The 20,080-nt window shown below is 39.3% G+C and overlaps 1 protein-coding gene across 4 annotated transcripts in view; it reads right to left on the bottom strand.

The window, feature by feature from the left end:
- Positions 1–20,080, bottom strand: part of SEC24B (SEC24 homolog B, COPII coat complex component) — an 85,931-nt gene that overhangs the window by 47,461 nt on the left and 18,390 nt on the right. For 2 of the 4 annotated variants that reach the window (XM_058549888.1, XM_058549889.1), the window contains exons 3-4: positions 11,153–11,326; positions 2,771–2,875 (exon numbers count right to left, since the gene is read on the bottom strand). In XM_058549888.1, the coding sequence (XP_058405871.1) occupies positions 2,771–2,875; positions 11,153–11,326 (279 nt within the window). The remainder of the gene's footprint in view (positions 1–2,770; positions 2,876–11,152; positions 11,327–20,080) is intronic. The other 2 variants (XM_058549890.1, XM_058549891.1) reach the window with 1 other exon arrangement.

The raw sequence follows: 20,080 nt of genomic DNA, 5'->3' as shown, positions 1-20,080 counted from the left end.
CGACAGCTTACAACTGCCACGGCAATGGCAGCATATGACTAAACAAGGAAAGAAAAGGGGCGACACCCTTGTTGCCCTGAAAAGCCTGCTCTGTTCCCCGAATACAAACAATATTCCTCCCCTTCATTATCTCAACAACCTACAACGGCTGCTCACTCGCCCCAAGAGCTGAGAAGCTGATCTGTGAACCTAGTTCCCACTTCTCCACTCTTTGGCCATTGAATAAAAGCTTGTGCCAGTGACCGCTCAGCTTCAGTTTCGTGTCAAATCCATGACTCTGAACAGAAAAGAACCCTCCAGGGAGGGGACAGATTGCGGGTACGAGCCCCACCCTCCAAACGTGGGCTGGAGTCCCAGTGGAGTGAGGTGAATTTGGTAACAACTTTACCAAAGTTGTTTGGAGAAACCCGGCAGACACCATCTTAATCAAGTGGTCAAAGTTAACACCATCAGGGGCTGGCCCGGTGGCGCAAGCGGTTAAGTGCACATGCTCCGCTGCGGCAGCCCGGGGTGCGCCGGTTCGGATCCCGGGCGCCCACCGCCACACCGCTTGTCAAGCCATGCTGTGGCGGCATCCCACATAAAGCGGAGGAAGATGGGCATGGATGTTAGCCCAGGGCCAGTCTTCCTCAGCAAAAAGAGGAGGATTGGCAGATGTTAGCTCAGGGCCGATCTTCCTCAAAAAAAAAAACCATCATCAATATGGGAACAAATCGACAATCCATGCCTTGGACAGGATGCAGTGAGAACACAACATTACTTCACTGGCAATCTTGCCAAAAATGCATGATCTGAATCTAATCACAAGGATACATCAGACAAACCCAAACTGAGGGACATTCTACAAAATAACTGTCCTGTATTCTTCAAAAATGTCAAGGTCAAGAAAAAGAAAGAAAGGTTAAGGGACTGTTCCAGATTGAAGAAGTCTAAATAGAAATAACAACTAAATTCAATGCATGACCCTGGACTGGATCCTGGACCACGAAAACAGCTATAAAAGATCTTATTGAGACAACTATTGAGATGTGACTATTGACTGTGTAGCAGATATCACTGCATCAATGTTCCAAGTCCTGATCACTGTATTGTGTTTATGTTTTATGTAAGACACTGACCTTATAATTAGGAAATACAAATGCAAGTTTTTAGGGGTAAAGGTTCATGATATCTCCAACTTACTTTCAAATCATGTAGGAAAAAATGTATACCTAGAGAATTATAAAGCAAGTGAGGCAAAAATGGCTTCTCTGGGTGAAGTGCACGTGGAGGCTTCTTCTACTCTTCTTACGATTTCACTATAAGATTGAAATTCTATAAAAAAAAATTACAAAAAACTCAGAAAGATAGATGAGTAGTGTAGGGGATCAGAATTGGCCACCCCAAAACGTGTCTCTTTAGCATGAGGATTATTTGGGCTGGATACTTTTAAAAACTGCAGACATGGGAGAAGCTCTGAAAAGTAGAATTTACCCTTTGTAAGAGATATTTACATTTGTAAGGGAAATTTCCATTTGTAAAGAAATCTCCCTCCCTCTCTGTACCAGGAAGAAGGGGGCATGACCTTATCTCTAGAAACTCTTATCAATACGGAAGGTGAGGTCTTAAATCTGCATAATAACCTTACTCTTGTTCACTGTGCTTTTCTGGTAATCTCCCATAGCTGACTCCTCCCCACCCTCAACATCCTCCTTTGTGTTTAGCTGAAGATGGTATTTAAGATCAGAACCTCCTCCATTTTGGAGAGTTACCCAGTTCTTCCTGGGTCTCTCCTATGTACAGGTTACAAAGCTTTGTTTGATTTTCTCCTGTTATTCTGTCTCATGTCAATTTAATTCATATCCCAGCTAGAAGGACCCAGAGGGTAGAGGATTTGTCTTTCTCCCCTAGAGTATTTACATATTTAGAGTAAGAAAAATTACTTCCCATCTGGAACCCTCTATTTTTACCCTCCATCAAATCATGCATAAAGATGTGAATATTAAAAAAAAGCACAGGAAATAGAAACTTTTAGTTAAATGAATTGTTTATAGAGCAAATTCTTTCACTCAATAATAAAGACAACAGAAGGAGAATCACGGTCACATGTAAAAACTTGAAAGATCAACACTTACTGGTTTAGTACTAAACCATTAAAATTAACAGAGGAACCACACTGCCTCGTGCTCAGCAGTGTTCTACCTATCGAAGGCAGAAAAAGATATGAAACCAGCTGCAACACATCACCACATGCACAACTTCTTCAACTAGCAAGATGTGAATTACTACCTCATGAAGAAGGAAAATAACAACAAATTTGGGGCCTTCTAAATACATGACAAGAAGGGCCAAAAGGACCTCAAACACTGTCCTATTTCTCCATCGCTAGCGTAAAATCCACATGGTTCATTTTGATTAGACTAAGGTAGCACGCAAAGCAGAAAATAAAACATCATTCCTACAACGGTGCTAGAGCAATCATCAGCCAAAGCTTCAGTCAGACTCATTCTTTTGCATGTGACATGAGAAGAAATGCATTTCTGAGAGAAGAAAGCACTCTATCATCATGAAATATGTATTGTTACTTACAAAATGGTACAGACGTCCAAGGGAGGAAAAATAAAACATATGAACAGGCAAAACACCTCATTTCAAGTGACCCCATCTCCTATAACCCAAACCAAGCAGTTCATTGAGCTAAACCTGCAGAGACACTTTTGTTAAGACTGTGGACATAGAAAGAAAAGGGGAGCAGGAAAAGATGAAGAACTGGTGTAAAGCTGAAGCAGACCTGCTTCCTCATCCTCCTCCTCCTCTTCCTCATCATCGGAAGTGGATGACAAGGGAGTTGGCGCGGAGCTAGCTTGATTATTAACATAGTCACCATACTGCATGCCTGTAAAGTGGAAGCACAAACACAAGAGTCAAACCAACAGGAAAGACAAGAAATAAAATTTTGACATTGCATTAAAAGTGAGAAAGAACTCTGACATTCCAAAGAGCATCCCAGCATGCATATTATTAGCAAATTTATTATCAAAACTGGAACCGTTAGAAAATCTCTGCAAAGCAGTTTAGTAAATGCAGCTTTAATATAGACTAACTGATTTAAGTGTGAAAAAAGTACCATGTCTTACACGGATGATATTTAGGAACCTGCAGTGATATTCTCTGAATGTTTTACCAAGCTCTACACGTTTACCTTCTTTGACCTCGGGGCCCTTGTGGTGTACGTCCTCGGGGACTGTGTGCTCTTGGTGAGCAGTGCTCATTTCTACTGAAATGAATTTGTACAGCACACAACACATACAGATTCCTGGGACCCTCCTTCAGCTAAGGCCACCTTGATGGTAACTCAGCTCTCATAACGGAAAAAAAATGACAGTTAAAGGAAAGAACTGTATTCAGCATGGTTCTCTGCTCACAGAAGATGCTCAAAAAAAAAAAAAAAAAGTCTTATTAACTGGGGCCCTGCAAGTGTGACAATCACAGAAAGTGAGTTTTCTGAGATGGCCGATCATCTCAGCTTCAGCCGACGGCCTCCATGTGAACCTGAGGCAGGTGAATGAGACTGGCCCTCTGTGAAACACACCAAGAGAAGGCAGATTCTGTGGAAAAGGCACAACAACTAGTAACTGTATAATACTTTCCTTACAAAAAGCTGACTAAGTGTTTTTATAATTTAATTAATCTGGTAAAATCAAGACTTAAAAAAATAACACCCATAAAATTTTTAAGAGGAGAAAATAATCTTAATTAAAAATGAAAATACTTCATAAATAAGAACAAACATCCTTGTAAGGAAAATCTTACAGCTCAACTTGAAAAAAAAGAAAGCCCAGAAACACAGTGTGGATTTTCAAGAACATTTCAAAATACTGGAAGCATAATGAAGCCCTGCCTCATCAAAACCACGTGGTAGCCCTCTGATGCTCACATCACTGTTTTTTTCAGGTGACCTTTGTAATTAGCATGGATAAACATAACTCATGCCTAAAGTACGAAAAAAGCCAATAAAGAGTAAAATTGGAGCTTACAAGAGAGCAAAGTTAAACTGTAGATGAGTGAAGCTTTGATCTTCCCACTACAACTAAAGGAGTCATGGAAAATCTGCTGGCTTTGCTGAAACATTCTTAAATAAAGATACAATAGCAGTTATCACACATTCATCTGAGAAAGTAAAAATCAATGTAAAATAAGTTCAGGCAATGCAAGAAATAAACTTTATACCTTGAAAGACCACACTCAGAGTGGCATGCTCCTCTAACAAAAGCCTAGTTAAAACGAAAACATGACTAATATTAGACTTTAGATTAAATATACTAAGAAGTTTACAATTAAACATAACAGTAAAAAGATTTTATAGAAAAGAAATTCTTCAATTTAAGGACTTCTTTAAAAATGAAGTACTTCCTCAAAATGCAATTAGCACTGCACTTTAAAAAGCACACATATGTGAATGTACATAAGAAAAAGAAACAAGAGAAAGGAGAAACTCCATTTGTGTGCTGAGCTCAGAGAGGCCAACAAGCAGGAAAGAATCAGAAGAGAATCCACTCTTTACATGACTGAATCAATATGGAGGTTGTTGACTCTGTAAGTAATCAAAGGAGCCGAAGTACTGGCCAAACCTATAAGTATTATACATATCTTTTCCTCTCTTTCTCCAGATTTACCGAATAAAACCAGATTTCACTTATTATAGTAAAAATATCCAATGCTTAATTAGAAGCAAATGAGATGGCTATACAATCATAAAAAATTTACAGAGCAACGACAATGCACTGGAACAAAGCTACGAATAACACAGAACAGAGTAATATTTTTATTACAGTATCATTTTAGATTATACTATGGTTGTCAATGTACCATATTAATAGAATGGCATACAACACACTCAAATTTTACTTTCCCGCAAAAAAGATGCAATCCTTTTTGGGAAGTGCTGGAGATGCAAGTGTCGAGATTTAAGCCTTTTCCCACTGTGACTCTTCAAATGCTCAGAATTTAGCCTTCCTTTGTTTGTTCCAGTAAACTGTGTTAAAAGCTTGGGAATATTAATGGCACAAGAATACGATACTTTAGTTTACCAATCCACAGAGGAATGGTAAGAGCTCCAGAAAAACAATTGATCCATATTTAAATGCCCCCCTCTAGGCTGGGTACAGTGCATACAAACCCCAACAAATGGGGAGTCACAGCCAGAAAGGGGCTGTGATAAGTAAATGGCTGTGAGAGCTTCCTCTGCAAGAGCCAGAACTGTATGAGATACCAGGTTGCATCTATGAGGTGTAGAAAATGACATCTTATTCCAGAGATCAGCCTGAAATCCACCCTACATGGAGCACCTTCCATCCCCACACCAGAGGGAACACTACATCCTAACTTATTCTGTCTCACTCAGAGCTTCCAAGGTATAAATCCAGTCAACCAAGAGACAAGACACATTTCAACGATAGAATCTGACACGATGAAGAGCTCTGTTATTAACAGGGCGCCAATATTTTAAAAAGGACATTTGGTTTAAACCACCTTTCATGGAAGTGTCTTCAGGCAATACTCCCCAGGAGACGCGTGGGGCTGCCCTTTAGTGAGCTGCTCACTAAAGGGCAGCCCCACTGGTCCCTGGAGACAGCCGCACTGGGATAGATAAAATCGGTCTCAGGAGAACAGATCTCGCATGGAGGTTAGCCTTTTAAATTCAAGAGTTTGGACTTGTGAGCAACTGTTATCTTTCCTAAGCTGGTCTTCAAACTAGGGACACATACTAGAAGACTTTCCAAGGGTTCCCACAAAAGAATGGTTTTAAGAGAAACAATTTCCATCGTACTCTCATTCCTAAAATTTACCCATCTAAAAAAGCGCCTGTGTTAAGAAAAGCCTTTCTCTTGCTTCAGAAAGGAAACAAGGACCCTTAATTTATCATAAATCTTACTCTAGGGCCGGCCCCGTGGCTTAGCGGTTAAGTGCGCGCGCTCCGCTGCTGGCGTCCCAGGTTTGGATCCCAGGTACGCACCAACGCACCGCTTCTCCGGCCATGCTGAGGCCGCGTTCCACGTACAGCAACTAGAAGGATGTGCAGCTATGACATACAACTATGTACTGGGGCTTTGGGGGAAAAAATAAATAAGTCAAAAAAAATTATAATAAATCTTACTCTAAGACATTGCCCTGGGGTATAAAAATCTCTCTGGCACTCTTCCTTAAACGATTAATCAAGCAAAGACTTTCTTTTACCTTGCCATACATGTTTCAGTTAAAGATGAAACATGTTAGAAATAGGGTTAGTTCTCACTGGAATATTCTTAATTCAGAAATAGTGAAAAGTAGAGTGGTGGGAGTAATGATAAATTTATTTAATAATTCTGCATGTATGCGGTCCCCAACCACTGCTGTCGAAGAACCCACTGCTCTTGACCATGAGAACAAGGCAAAAACAGTAAGAAATACTGAACAGACAAGCAGCAGGACATTATGGATAAAGATGGGGCCTCTGGGTTGTTCTAGGTTCTACCACTGACTAGCTGTGTATCCTGGGGCAAGTTACTAACCTCTCTGTTCTTCATTTACATTATCTGTAAAATGGGGTAATAACTACCTCAAATGGTTGCCATGAAAATTAAATGAATTAATATATTTCAAAGCTTAGAATGGTGCCTGAAATATATTAAATACTATATAAGTATTAGCTATTATTATTACTATTATTAAATTTTAAAAACATGTTTTTGTGTATATTTAATTAAAAACAATTACTTTCAGCTATTCTGAATACTTATCCGTAGGGCAAGCCATTAGTTAGAAAAAAGAACTTTCCACCAACCTGAGTAGTATTCTTAGTAATGCTAATTCTTTTGAAAACAAGTAGAATGTTTTCTAGGACTGCCAATTTTTTTCAAGATATACTGGATAAAACTCATTGATAAATATTATACATGATTTCTTTCAGTCAATAGGAGATGTTCAATAAAGTACTTTACAACATGTTTTATCATAAAATATTTATAATGATTATAATCATTTCTCACCTTCTTATATTTTATACAATATTTAATTCTACCTCCTTTTAACAAAAAAAATATTTACTAGCAGGTAAATCTGTTAGTACTTAGTAGTATATGTTTTTCTGTTTTTATTAAATACATGGGAACATTTTTATCATGATGTCTGATGAAATTAACTGAATTATTTCTGACTTTTTACTTGATTCCTATTTAAATACTAAAAAAAGAAGGTCAAATACCAGAGTTTGATACACACAATGCACATATTTACCACAGGAATACAATGCTTTTCAAGATAATGCCCGCTTCATAAATAGTGTAGTATTTGATACATATTACACTACTCGATTTCAAATTTGGTAATGAGAAACAGCATACTGACTCACTGCCTAGTTTTTATAATCTACTATAAAAAAAGGATAAATTAATTATATTAGATCCTTGACTGCTTTTAGTAATGTGGCTTACAAGATATATGCCGCAATTTAATTCTCAGTGGAGTTTATGGTACCTCTTGAAAATCCAAGAACACATTTCCTTGGATTAAAAAACCGAATCAGATTTTCTGACAAAGAATAAAATTCGTCTCCCCGGTTTGCAAATGAGGATTGTCTTTGCTAACTAGGTTATATGGCGACACCATCCGTAAAATGACCTACATCGCAGCCTGAAGTTTTTGATAAAAATACATTTAAAGGATGTGATAAGATATTACACTGGCAATGGTATAATGAAATTCACAACATTTTGAATAAGTGCTGATTCAGTACAACGAGCACTGGGGTTGGAGGCAGAAGCTCTATACTGGGTCCTGGCGCCCCTCTTGGGGAGTCTGCAGGTCTTTGGGTCAGACACCCAGCTCTCTAATCCTCGACTCCTCATCTATGAAGATGAAACGTGACACGCCTGCTTCATTCACAGTGATAGAGTGAGACCGCAAAAGGTCACTGTTCTGTAAAACTGTAAACTCCTACATGAAAGTAACAACGTTATCCACCATCTACAACCTGGAAAATAAAACCTAAACAATGACAGCAAACATCTCTGACGTGTAACTCAGAAAGTTAAAAAGGTTAAAAAACCCAAAGGAACAATAGTGCTTTAATAAAATCCTTCTGATACCATTCTTATCTACTTTATGTGCACGAAGGTTCTCAGCAATCAGATGTATGAAAATAAAAACTAAGAATGAAATTGATCTAAAGTTGATCTTACTCTAACAACGCACCACACACGACTCACGGACACAAAGGCGAGGAGGGACGACAGCCTGCCGTCTCACCAAAATGTGTGTTTCCAATAAATGTACTTCCCATAAAAAAGTACCAAAATTCATGATGTTCACACTGTTTTGACCAACTTATACTAATAATTGTATTCACAGCTTAATCTAGAAGAAAAAATGTTAATACTTAGACACTTATGGTCACAGACAATGAAACAAATTTTAAAATTTCAATTTACATAATATTGTGGCAGAGAAGTATGACAGAACGATAAAAGAGTTTCTAGTAAAGAATATATTATATTATTACATTCAGGGGAGGGGTATGACGTTAAGGAGAAAAAGGAAAAATGTAAACTTTCCAAATGTTAAAGAAGGAGTCATTTGCATCTCTCTTAAACTGATGATGGTAGGTATCATTCCAGTGGACACAGAGTAATGTATCATCTTTGTTTTAAAAGTCAACATACACAATATCTTGAAAATTACATAACTGCAACTATTTAAACCTTTGGTGACAAATTTTAGATGTCAATCTAAAAGATGTTCAAGTAGTTATAGAGTTTTTCAAAAACTTTTTAAGGAGATACGCAAGCAACAATTTGAAGCCTTCCCTCTAAAAACCAGTAAAAAATGCTGAGTCCTTGAAAGTAACTAAGGAAGGGTGTCTTTGAAGCTGGGAGAAAAAGATGAATCTCTTTAAACATTAGTGTTTTAGCAGTCCTATGAGACGCACAGCACACCCTGTGCAGGCACATCCCACACAACTGCAGGAGGCACCATTCATGCAAAGGACAGCCTGCACAACAACACACCTGCAGCCTAACTTGCACACACAGTTAGGGCGTACACCCCAGATCTACCCAAAGGCAAAGGGGCCACTGAGAAGCCAATCTCCCGCTTAAGAAAAAGAAACTATAAAAGATACAATTCAAATGTCTCCAGTGTTATCTTTTCTGTTACTTATTCAAGGAGCTTAGCTTAGGTAAATCAAGAGTTTGTAAAAATCCAGATTTTACAGAAAGAGCACAAGACAGAAAGGTTCGAGTTGAAAATCTTTCACTCTGCTACTTATTAATTCACAATCTTGGGCAAGTTACCTAATCTTTGTGAATCTCACTTTTCTCTTCTGTAAAAAGGGATACTATCTACCTCGTAGGATTGATGTGAGGATTAAATGAGATAATAAACATAATGTATCTGGCACACTGTAAGTGCTCAATAAATGGTAGCTCCTCTTTTCAAATTTATCTTATTAAGAAAAAAGGAAACAATTATGGTTATTTAGTTGGGAAAGTGGTTTACAAAATGATACTTATAGTAAGATGGTATGATGGTATTTAAAGTAAAGTAGTCAAAAAGAAAATATAATAGAAAAAAAGGTTAGCAGGGGCAATGTAAATGGTCAAAACAAGCAAGATGTTTAAGAAATGAAAGTAGTCATTGAGTAGAGGAAAGACACTATTCACCCAGTTAGGGCTTCACCTACCCTTAAGTTCTTCTACTTGTGATAAGCACAACCTTCCCACCAGCCCTTCACTTTGAGGGCAAACACTTATAATAACCAGATTCTAGCCCCAAGCTCCCACTGGCTTATGGGGAATCAGTGGGTGCTCCTCGGTGCAGCAACTGGTTTTCCTATGAAATCAAGTAAGAAAATGTATAATGCATAATCTGATCAAACAATACCAAATTCTCTGTTGACCACATAAACACTCAACAGATAAAAGCAGCGAGATCAGCCTATGGATTTATGATGCTTTTTCCGAGTTTCAGAACATGAGAGAGAGCTCCTCATACCCAAGGTCAGGAGCTGTCACTACACAGTGAGTACAGTCCCTAAGGTATCACTGATGGTGGCTCTGGAAACACACACTATAGATTCCTAAAAACAGTTCAGGGTCTCTCACCAAACGAAGAATATAGTATATTAGCCTGAAACATCACTAGATTTGGAATTTCAGCCAGACAGAAAATAACCAAGAATACTGCCCAAAGAAAAGGCACTGTGGGTCTGGGTGAGAACAACCCACTTGAGTCACCTGTCACTTATTCAATACACGGAGAATAAGAAACAAGCAAACAAATAAACCACGTTTGTCAAGGATGCAAGAGTGTGCATCGCCATTTCATTTTCACCTCTCATTCCCAAAATCGGGACAAAAGTTATTTTTCATTAATAGTGACGACAAGCGGGGCCGGCCCCATGGCGTAGCGGTTAAGTGCACATGCTCCGCTGCTGGCGACCCAGGTTCAGATCCCGGGCACGCACTGAGGCACCGCTTGTCACGCCATGCTGTGGCAGCGTCCCACATAAAGTGGAGGAAGATGGGCACGGATGTTAGCCCATGGCCAGTCTTCCTCAGCAAAAAGAGGAGGATTGGCACGGATGTTAGCTCAGGGCTGATCTTCCTCTCACACACACACTCACACACACACACACTCACACACACAAAATAATAATGACAAGCAAAGAAATTATCAAATAGGATATGAAAATTCACTAAATAAGGAAATCTTGGGTGCTTTATCCTAAAAGAAACTATAATAACCTTTAAAAAATAGGAAATAAATGTTCTATAACAGAGGGATGGATTAGTAAATTATAATACATTGACACAATGAATTATTAGCCATGAAAATGACCATAAAGACTATGTAGATATAAGAATTGTGTATAATTTAATAAATGTAAAACCAAAATACAAAATGGTATGCAAACTATAATTGCAATTATGTAAAATATATAATCATAAAGAGACTGGAAGTTAATACATAAAAAAGAAAATAGTCATATTTGACTTGAGAGTATAAATTCCTTTTTTCCATATTTTCTACCAATTATGGCTATAAAGTTTGACTTTTAAAGATCAGCTATGTGAACTGGTGTGTCTGGGTGTGTATATACGTGCCATACGTACAGTATAAGGGCTTTCTCAGATACCTTTCTGTTGCACCAGCTCTGATGGCTGTGGAGCTGAGGCCACAGGCTCAGCCGGGTAACTTGCAGGAGGAGGCGTCCTTGTCGACGAGGCTCCTGACAACATGGTGGACACTACTGGGCTGGATGCGGGAGGCTGAACATTTTGCATAACAGAACACGATAAAGAATCTGCAACTGAAGACAAGAAACTATTTCATCCACAGCAATACATGTGAAATATATTAAAATACTAATGAAATACAGTTTATCTGGAGTGCTTGCAGAAAATTCAGCGGCATCACATTTATCTAGTCTGTCTATATCTGCAAAATAAGGCGGCCCAAAGAAATGATTTTCAAAAACACTGAAAACCTACTCACTAAATGTTTTAATAATCTTTAATGGCAATTTTCCTAAAACATTTCACAAGCGAATTACCTTCTTAAACAAAACGAACCCAAACAGTTTTCCTTTACTAACTAATGATCACGATTATTAATATTAATTAGTGTACTAAGCAATGATATCTCAGATAAGAAGATGAATAGAGGTTATGTACTTCCATAGTAAGGTGGTCCATGAATTCTACAAATGTTTCTAGTATCAGCTCAGATGTCATTTTGGATTGTAAACTGCCACTTCTCATTTGCTGTTTCTAATCAGATGCCATATGGTAACACTAGGTTGGACTTCTAGAATAAAGTACATGTGATTCATGGTGGGCCTTCGTGATAGCTCAAACTGCCTGACCTACAGGATAATCTTCAGCCAACCAAGAGATAATTGAAAAACCTATGGCAACAACTTAAGTGTCCATCGACAGATGAATGGATAAAAAAATGTGGTGTATGTATGTACTGATTAAAAAAAATTGGGAGTGTGTGTATATACATACACAATGGGGTATTTTCAGCCATAAAAAAGAAGGAAATCCTGCCATTTGTGACAACATGGGTGGACCATGAGGGTATTATGCTAAGTGAGACAGAGAAAGACAGAGAAAGACAAATAGTGTATGATCTAATTTATATGTGGAATCTAAAAAAGCTGAGCTCACAGAAACAGAGGGTAGAATGTTGGTAGCCAGGGGCTGGAGGTAAAGAGATGCTGGTCAAAGGGTACAAACTCTCAGTTATAAGATGAGTAAGTTCTGGGGCTCTAATATACAACACGGTGACTACAGTTAATAATACCATATTATATCCTTGAAAGTTGCTAAGAGCAGATCTTATGTGTGTGTTATCGCCACATACATGAAAAAGGTAATTACGTGAGGTGATGGACGGATTAACTAACCTTACTGTGGTAATCATTTTGCAAATATATGTGTGCATGAAATCATCACATTGCATATCTTAAACTTACACAATATTATATGTCAATTACAATAAAGTGGTGGGGGGAACCTGTGGCAAGAGACTAGTAGTGAGTAGTGAAAACACATTGAACATATACATATATGTGTATACAAACAGACAAGTACGTATGTGTATACATGTACCTCGTGTGTCTGCGTGTATATATATATATATATAAACAAACTTAAGTGTAAGACTGAAACAAATGTAGGAGTATGGTGACAGAACCACATGTGTTATGTGTCCCAACAGTGTACAACGATATAAATACGGGGAACAGGGAAAGACGGTGTTAGGTAATCTAAGCATGCTGATTGCATCATCATTTTTAGGAAGGACAACCGACATTACGGGGGACTGAAAACAGTCACGATATTTGCAGTTCCTCTCATTAAGAAGTGGGGTCTAGGGGGCTGGCCCCGTGGCGTAGTGGTTAAGTGTGTGCGCTCTGCTGCTGGCGGCCCGGGGTTCAGATCCCAGGCGCGCAGGGACGCACCGCTTGTCAGGCCATGCTGTGGTGGCGTCCCATATAAAGTGGAGGAAGATGGGCACGGATGTTAGCCCAGGGCCAGTCTTCCTCAGCAAAAAGAGGAGGATTGGCATGGATGTTAGCTCAGGGCTGATCTTCCTCACAAAAAAAAAAAAAAAAAAAGAGTGGCATCTAGGGGCTGGCCCAGTGGCACAGCGGTTAAGTTTGCGCGCTCCACTTCAGCAGCCTGGAGTTCACAGGGTCGGATCCCAGGAGCATACCAACGCACCGCTTGTCACGCCGTGGCGTGGCAGTGTCCCATATAAAGTAGAGGAAGATGGGCACGGATGTTAGCCCAGGGCCAATCTTCCTCAGCAAAAAGAAGAGGATTGGCATCACATGTTAGCTCAGGGCTGATCTTCCTTACAAAAAAAAAAAAAAAGAAGTGGGGACTATTTTCCCACCACCTGGATTGGGACTAAACTTATAACTGGCTTTAGTCAGCAGAATGTGGCAGAAGTAATGGTGCACAAGTCCAAGACCTCAAGTGTCACAAGGCCTTGCAGCTTATGCCTTTCCGCACCTGACCATCACGTATGGCAGCTCACCTAGTCACAGGGGGAAACACCGAGGTGCCCAGTGAACAGTCCGCACCACTGCCAGACCCGTGAGTGAAGCCCAAGGCTCTCCCAGCCAGCCAACTCTCTAGCTACATGGAGTCACAGGAGGGAGTCCAGGAAAAATTGGCTGAGGAACTGCCCATCCCACCCACAGAACCATGAAAAATAAGTCACCTTTGCTTTAAACCAACATTAGATAACTGATACAATCATTAAAACTGCTAAAGTAATAGAGTGATAAGTATATTTAACAGTACAAAGTAAAAACTAAGAAAGATATAATCATCTAAAATTGGTGACAGGGAAAAGGGGAGGCCTGGAAGCTAGAGGAAATACACTAATTTTACCTTTGGTCACACGGAGAATTAAAAGACACTGTCTCCGTGGCTTTGCGGTTAAGTGCGCGTGCTCTGCTACTGGCGGCCCGGGTTCGTATCCCGGGCGCGCACCGACGCACCGCTTCTCCGGCCATGCTGAGGCCGCGTCCCACATACAGCAACTAGAAGGATGTGTAGCTATGACATACAACCATCTACTGGGGCTTTGGGGGAAAAATAAATAAATATTAAAAAAAAAAAAAAAGACACTGTCTAAACCACAGAGGGTGTTTCTGCAGCTGGTAATGACAGGCTGGGTGAGTAGGACCACACCTCCTACTGAAGATAACTTTAAAAAGCATATTCAAAAACATCTTAAAATCAACAAAGACCTAACATGATATTAACGAATTTTGGGGCCAAAATCTATACGAAATTGAAAACTCAGAGAAGTACACCCAACACTCAGAGCTGCTCTCACCCGTGATATCTGCTGTCTTCTGTGGCCTGCAGGGTACACCCAGGATGGGCTACCTGATCAGGCACCCCGTACCCTTACTTGTAAGACAGTACTCTGAAGGGTGATAACTCAGCAGAAGGATAAACCAGGAAGCGATCCTTACGGGGCCAGCAGCTTTGGTTCAGAACACCTGCACAGTCCGTCACTCTAGGCTCAGACCTGGGTCACTGCCGTCACAAGCTGGGAGAGGCTGCAGGCAACTGGCAGAAGGAGACATGAAGCCTCTGGAGGACGATTCCATCACCCTAGGCCTCCGATTATGCCCACAAGTCATTTTTCACAAAGAATTCCAAGCACCAAGTCAGGAGAAGCAGCTCAGTTTTGAACAGGCCCCCTCTGTCCTGGAACACGGCTAGTCTCCAATCTGACGCAGGGCAGTGTGCCGCTTAAACGCCTTCAGCAGTCTGCCAGTGCTTGAGGGTGAGACAAAGAGCTCCACCTGCAAACTTCTCCACGTGGTCACCAAGGCCCTGGGCAATCCTGACTCATCCTGGTCCTGGATTCTCCCTGAGTCACCGGGCTTCCTTCAGTCCCGTGAACTTGCTGCCCTCTCTCCCATTAAAGGGGACACACTTACTCACCCTTTGATGTAACAAACTTTTTTCTTTAATAAAGTAATGGATGCAAATAAAAGAGTTTATGTGAGACTTACGTGTACTTATGTATATATACACATGCACAGAAGCATAATGAAAGCAGTACCCATGAACTCAGCCTCCAACTGTGAAAACATTTCCAATGCTGCGAAGCGCTCAGAGTACTCCTCACACAAGGCCTCCTCCTGCCTCCCTCCTGCATTGTGTCTATTATCCCCTTGCTTTTGTTTTTAAATGCGTAGTTTATCACACATCTAAGTACCCCTAAACATTATTTTTGCTTGTTCTTTAACTTTATAACCACAGTACACTGCACGTATTCTTCATGACTTCTAGGGCATTTCTGGGATGCATTCATGTTAGCGGGTGCAGCTCTATTTCACCATTTCCCTCCTTCTCAGCAGTCCATTTGAAGGATATGATTTATTTATCCATTCTACTATAAATGGCCTTTTGGGTTTCTAATATTTTGTTCTCACAAACATGCTGCTATGAATATTCATGAACATGTCCCAGGTGCAGATGTGCAAGTTTCCCTAGGGCAGAGTTTCCCAATGTGTAGCCACAGCTCAAATGCGGGTAGGTGTGCAGAAAGGATGTGGAATCCCCTTAGCCCTGGGGGCAGCCTGTGGGAAATGAGCTCTCTGGCCCAGAATCCCAAACAAAGGTCATCGTGTCCTACAAGTGCTACACCTAAAGCAAGAAGTGGTGCTCGAGGGCCTTCCTGTTCAAAGCGGAGTCTACAGGCTAGCAACACTTCATGCAGAAACTGGATAGAAACCTTAGGCCACGGGGGCCAGATTGGTGGCACAGTGGTTAAGTTTGCACCCTCCGCTTCAGCCACCCGGGGTTCGCAGGTTCGGATCCGGGCTCGGACTGACGCACCGCTTATCAAGCCATGCTGTGGCAGGCATCCCACATATAAAGTAGAGGATGATGGGCATGGATGTTAGCCCAGGGCCAATCTTCCTCAGCAAAAAGAGGAGGACTGGCAACAGATATTAGCTCAGGGCTAACCTTCCTCATCAAAAAAAAAAAAAAAATCTTAGGCCAGGCCATTCTAGACCTGGTGAATCAGAAGATCCCAGGTGACTCACAGACTTTTCGAGAGTATATAGAAGTGGGAAAACGGCATTTTAGGGTGTGGTTATCTTCAATTCCATTAATGCCAAATTCTCCTAAAATCTTGAACCAATAAATCTTCCTACTAACAGTGACTCAGACTTTCCTGTGACTCCACATCCTCGCCATCCCTTGGTACGGTCAGACTTTCAAATTTTTACCATTCTGCTGTTAAGTACAAGAAGACACCCCACTCTAGTTTTAATTTGCTTTTCTCTGATTATTAATGAGGCTGAGTATGTCTTCATTTCATCTTCTTCGAAATGCTTGTTCATGTATTTTTTCTTGGGTTGCTGATCTTATTAATTTCTATGTGTTAATTGTGTATTCTGAATAAATACTGTAAATTTTCTTTACTCCCAGTTCACAGCTTGTCTCTTTTTCTTTATGTTGTCTTTCAATGAAGAAAAGTTCTTAATCAGAAATCAGTCAAGTTTATCACACTTAATCTTTATGGCTAGCACTGCTATGTGTTGTCCTTAAGAAATCCTTCCATACTCCAAGGTTCTCAAAGTAGTCTTCCGTGTTTTCTCTGGAAAGTTTTAAAGTGTTGCCTTTTTGTATTTAAATATTTATTTCACCTGCAGTTTATTTTATACAGGGAGAATCATCCTTCAGACTGCAGCTTAAATATCAAATATTGGGGAAAACTTTCCTAAGCATCATGACTAAAAGGCCAGACGTCCCTAGAGTACACTGACCAGGCACCATGTATCTTTGCTTCATGACACTTAAATGATAAAGCAAACTTACATCCTTTTGTGTTTAGTTGGATTATGTTTGCTTCCCAAGTAGACTGCAGACTTCATGAGGATAAGGATCAAGCCTTTTTACTCACTGTTTTACCTCCAGGCACTAAGACAACGCCACATAGCTGGCTCTCAAATATTTGTCAAATGAATGGAGACATTAAGGATAATAGAAGCATGCAGCCAAAAAAAAAACTGTCCTTTCACAAAGAGAATGTGACAGGAGAAATGACATATAAAATTGGCACTAAGCAAAATGAACTGCTGTAGTACTGTTTAGTTTATGGGATGTTTAAAGACAGAACCCATGATTCAAAACCAAATCTTTTGTCTTTTCCTGTTGGCATCAAGGTAGTTCCCTAGTTAGTTCTTAGTAGCTCCTTAGTAATTATGCATACAATTCTTTCAGAAGTAGGGAGATTAAATAAATTCTCAGCTAATAGCACCCTCACCCATTCAAGCTGTTCAAGCTAGAAAATTTAAAACTCATCCTTTATTCTTCCTTTCCCTTCATAAACTATATCAACAAATCCTTGAAATCATCTGTCACCTATCTTTGTCTAAACAAATCCAGCCTATGTCCTCATCCTTCCTCTAGATAACTGAGGTGAAGCCTTACTGTCTCCAGTTCCTCCTCCTCCAGTCTATCTACCACACTGCTCACAGAAGAAAGTTCTGAAACACAAATCTGATCCTGTCACCACCTGGCTTAACAACTTTTGATGGCTGCTGCTCATATACAGGACCGAGTTTATGTTATTCCTTCATCAATTCCTCCCACTGTTCCAATGCCACAGCCCAGCAGCCACTGCAAAACTCACTCACCGGAAAAGGGAGCACTGATAAAGCCAAGTTTTGAAGGAAGTGATCACAAAGACGAACATCTCACCTTCTGAGCTTGAAGGAGTAAATGTAGAAAATTTACAAGTGCGAGGTACAAAGCTAAGTAAAGATGACAGGGTTCAAGGGTAGCTTTGGAAACACTGAAGGAGTAAGAGTTTGTGAGGGAGCAAAATGATGTTACTCCCATCTTGCAACTGTGCAATCTCACAAGTTTTCAAAGCTGAAAATAATCTCTTTACTGTACTGTTTGTACCTCCGATGTGGTTTTCTAATTTACTTCTAACTTGCATTTCTTTATTCAGATAATCACCTCCTGTAGGGTACTTACTTTGCTTTTCCTCAGGCACATCACCACTCCAAGATGACAGATACAATATTAACTGATCAGTGACTGTATTTTAGTGTCATGTATGTTTTGGATTTTTATATAGGGATCATATAAATATTTATTTTTATTAGTTTTATATAAGTAGCTTTTTAAATGCTTCTTGTTTTATAAAACTATACATAGTAAAACAGCATTAATCAGATGGTACTATTTCACAATATGCTATCAACTTGTGATTCTTATTAAGCAAAAAATAGTAAAAAAAATTTTAATAAAAATAATTTTTCTGGCAAAATTCTACAACTTGGCAACAAGATTTATCTTGCTAATTTTTAAAATTATGTGCTTTTCAAAACAAAAGGATAGTAAAAAATTAAGAAAATGACTGTAAATGAATCTACGGCGTTTCAGTACACATCTTGTTGTCAAAGATGGGTATCTTTTATCCCAAAGTCACGTACTCAACCAACTTCACCTCAAACTAAGAAAAAGCCTCTGAACTGTGAGAGATTTATCTATAGTGACAGTTTAAAATTATTAAGTGGCCTAACGAAATGACACCTTTTAAAGATTAGCCAAAATTTCACCCTAAGTTAACAACTAAATATAGCACCCAAAACATATATACTGTTTTTAATGAAATAATCTGAAGTTCTAGTGCTGAATTATACTAACATGCTTTTCTAAAATAAAGAGGCAAATGAGATAACATTTAAATGTCTCTTTTATTCCATGTTTCTCAATATGAACTCATCAACTGCCTGAAAAAAACCACATTGAATCCATCACTGTGTTTCTGAAAATCACTTAACTCAGTTTTATGCTTTTGGATCTCCAACTCCTTACAAATTGCTTAAGAACTTCTACTATACCTGAAAGTGAAACTAGTATAATCAAGTAATAAAAAAATGCAATTGTTTGCATCAATTACTCAAAGACTGAATTTTACACAAAACTATGCTTAACACCTAAGATTCTCATTTTAATGTGACAATATAATTTAAGAGTGTCCAAAGCAATTAAGTTACTTGTCCTCCTAGAAAATTAAAATCGATATTCCCATGGTTCCCAAACTTTTTACTTAGGCACCCAGGTTGCCCTTGCAACAAACTCACAAGGTTCTAAGAAATGTTTTAAATTTTCAAGAGACACTCAGTGACATCTGTCAAAAACCTTATGAACTATTACTACTTGGTTGCTTGAGGCATCATGAAAAAAATATTGAGAGATATTAACTGAGAAAATTTGGGAACTTCTGTAATATTTAATTTTAAAGCAGATTTTTAAAGTAACCTCTCTATTTCTTTTGAAATGGTGAAAAGCATGTGTCATATTAACCTGAGATATATTTAATCTGCCAACCTCTGAATTGCAATTAATAAGTAATTTACCAATCTAAGGGCCAAAAAAGAAACCCACTTCTTAACACAAATTAACTTCTAAAACTATATTATGGCTTTCATAGCACAGTACTAGGATTAAAAGAAAACCCCTTCCCTCTGCCTAAAGGACCAGTTACTAGTTATCCAAATAGAAAGTAATTTTGTAATTATTCTTACTCTCTATTTGATATTGTTTTCAATGATAACCCCTTCCCAATTAGGTATTCTGTTCATTAGCCAAGTGGCCCTATAGTTTCCTGATCCTACATCTCAGTATAAATTGGTTCCATCCAGGGTCCCATTCCCATCTCAGAAATCAGATAGGAATTACCTGTATTTCTTCTTTTTTTGTCACGAAAGTCACAAAATCCTTAAGTCAGAGGGACCTTAGGATAAGCTGATCTGTAAAAGGACTGCTGAAAGAAGAGAGAAAGAAAACAGAATTTCTAGGGGACAGAAAGCCCTGGTTCTGAGAAGGGTAGACTGAGAGTCAGAAGAAACTGAGCTTCAGGACAAGCTCTGTTTCTAACATTAATGACCTCAGGCAACCCAACTTGGATAGTGTTCCTCATTTGTAAAACAAAAGGACTACAGGAGAATTTGGATCTAGGCATCACTTGAGATCAAGTCAGAAGTCCAGATTCC

Source organism: Diceros bicornis, chromosome 11, assembly GCF_020826845.1.
Source record: "Diceros bicornis minor isolate mBicDic1 chromosome 11, mDicBic1.mat.cur, whole genome shotgun sequence".
Lineage (NCBI taxonomy): Eukaryota > Metazoa > Chordata > Mammalia > Perissodactyla > Rhinocerotidae > Diceros > Diceros bicornis.
Note: the sequence above shows the minus strand (reverse complement) of the source record. Positions and strands in the feature narration are given on the sequence as shown.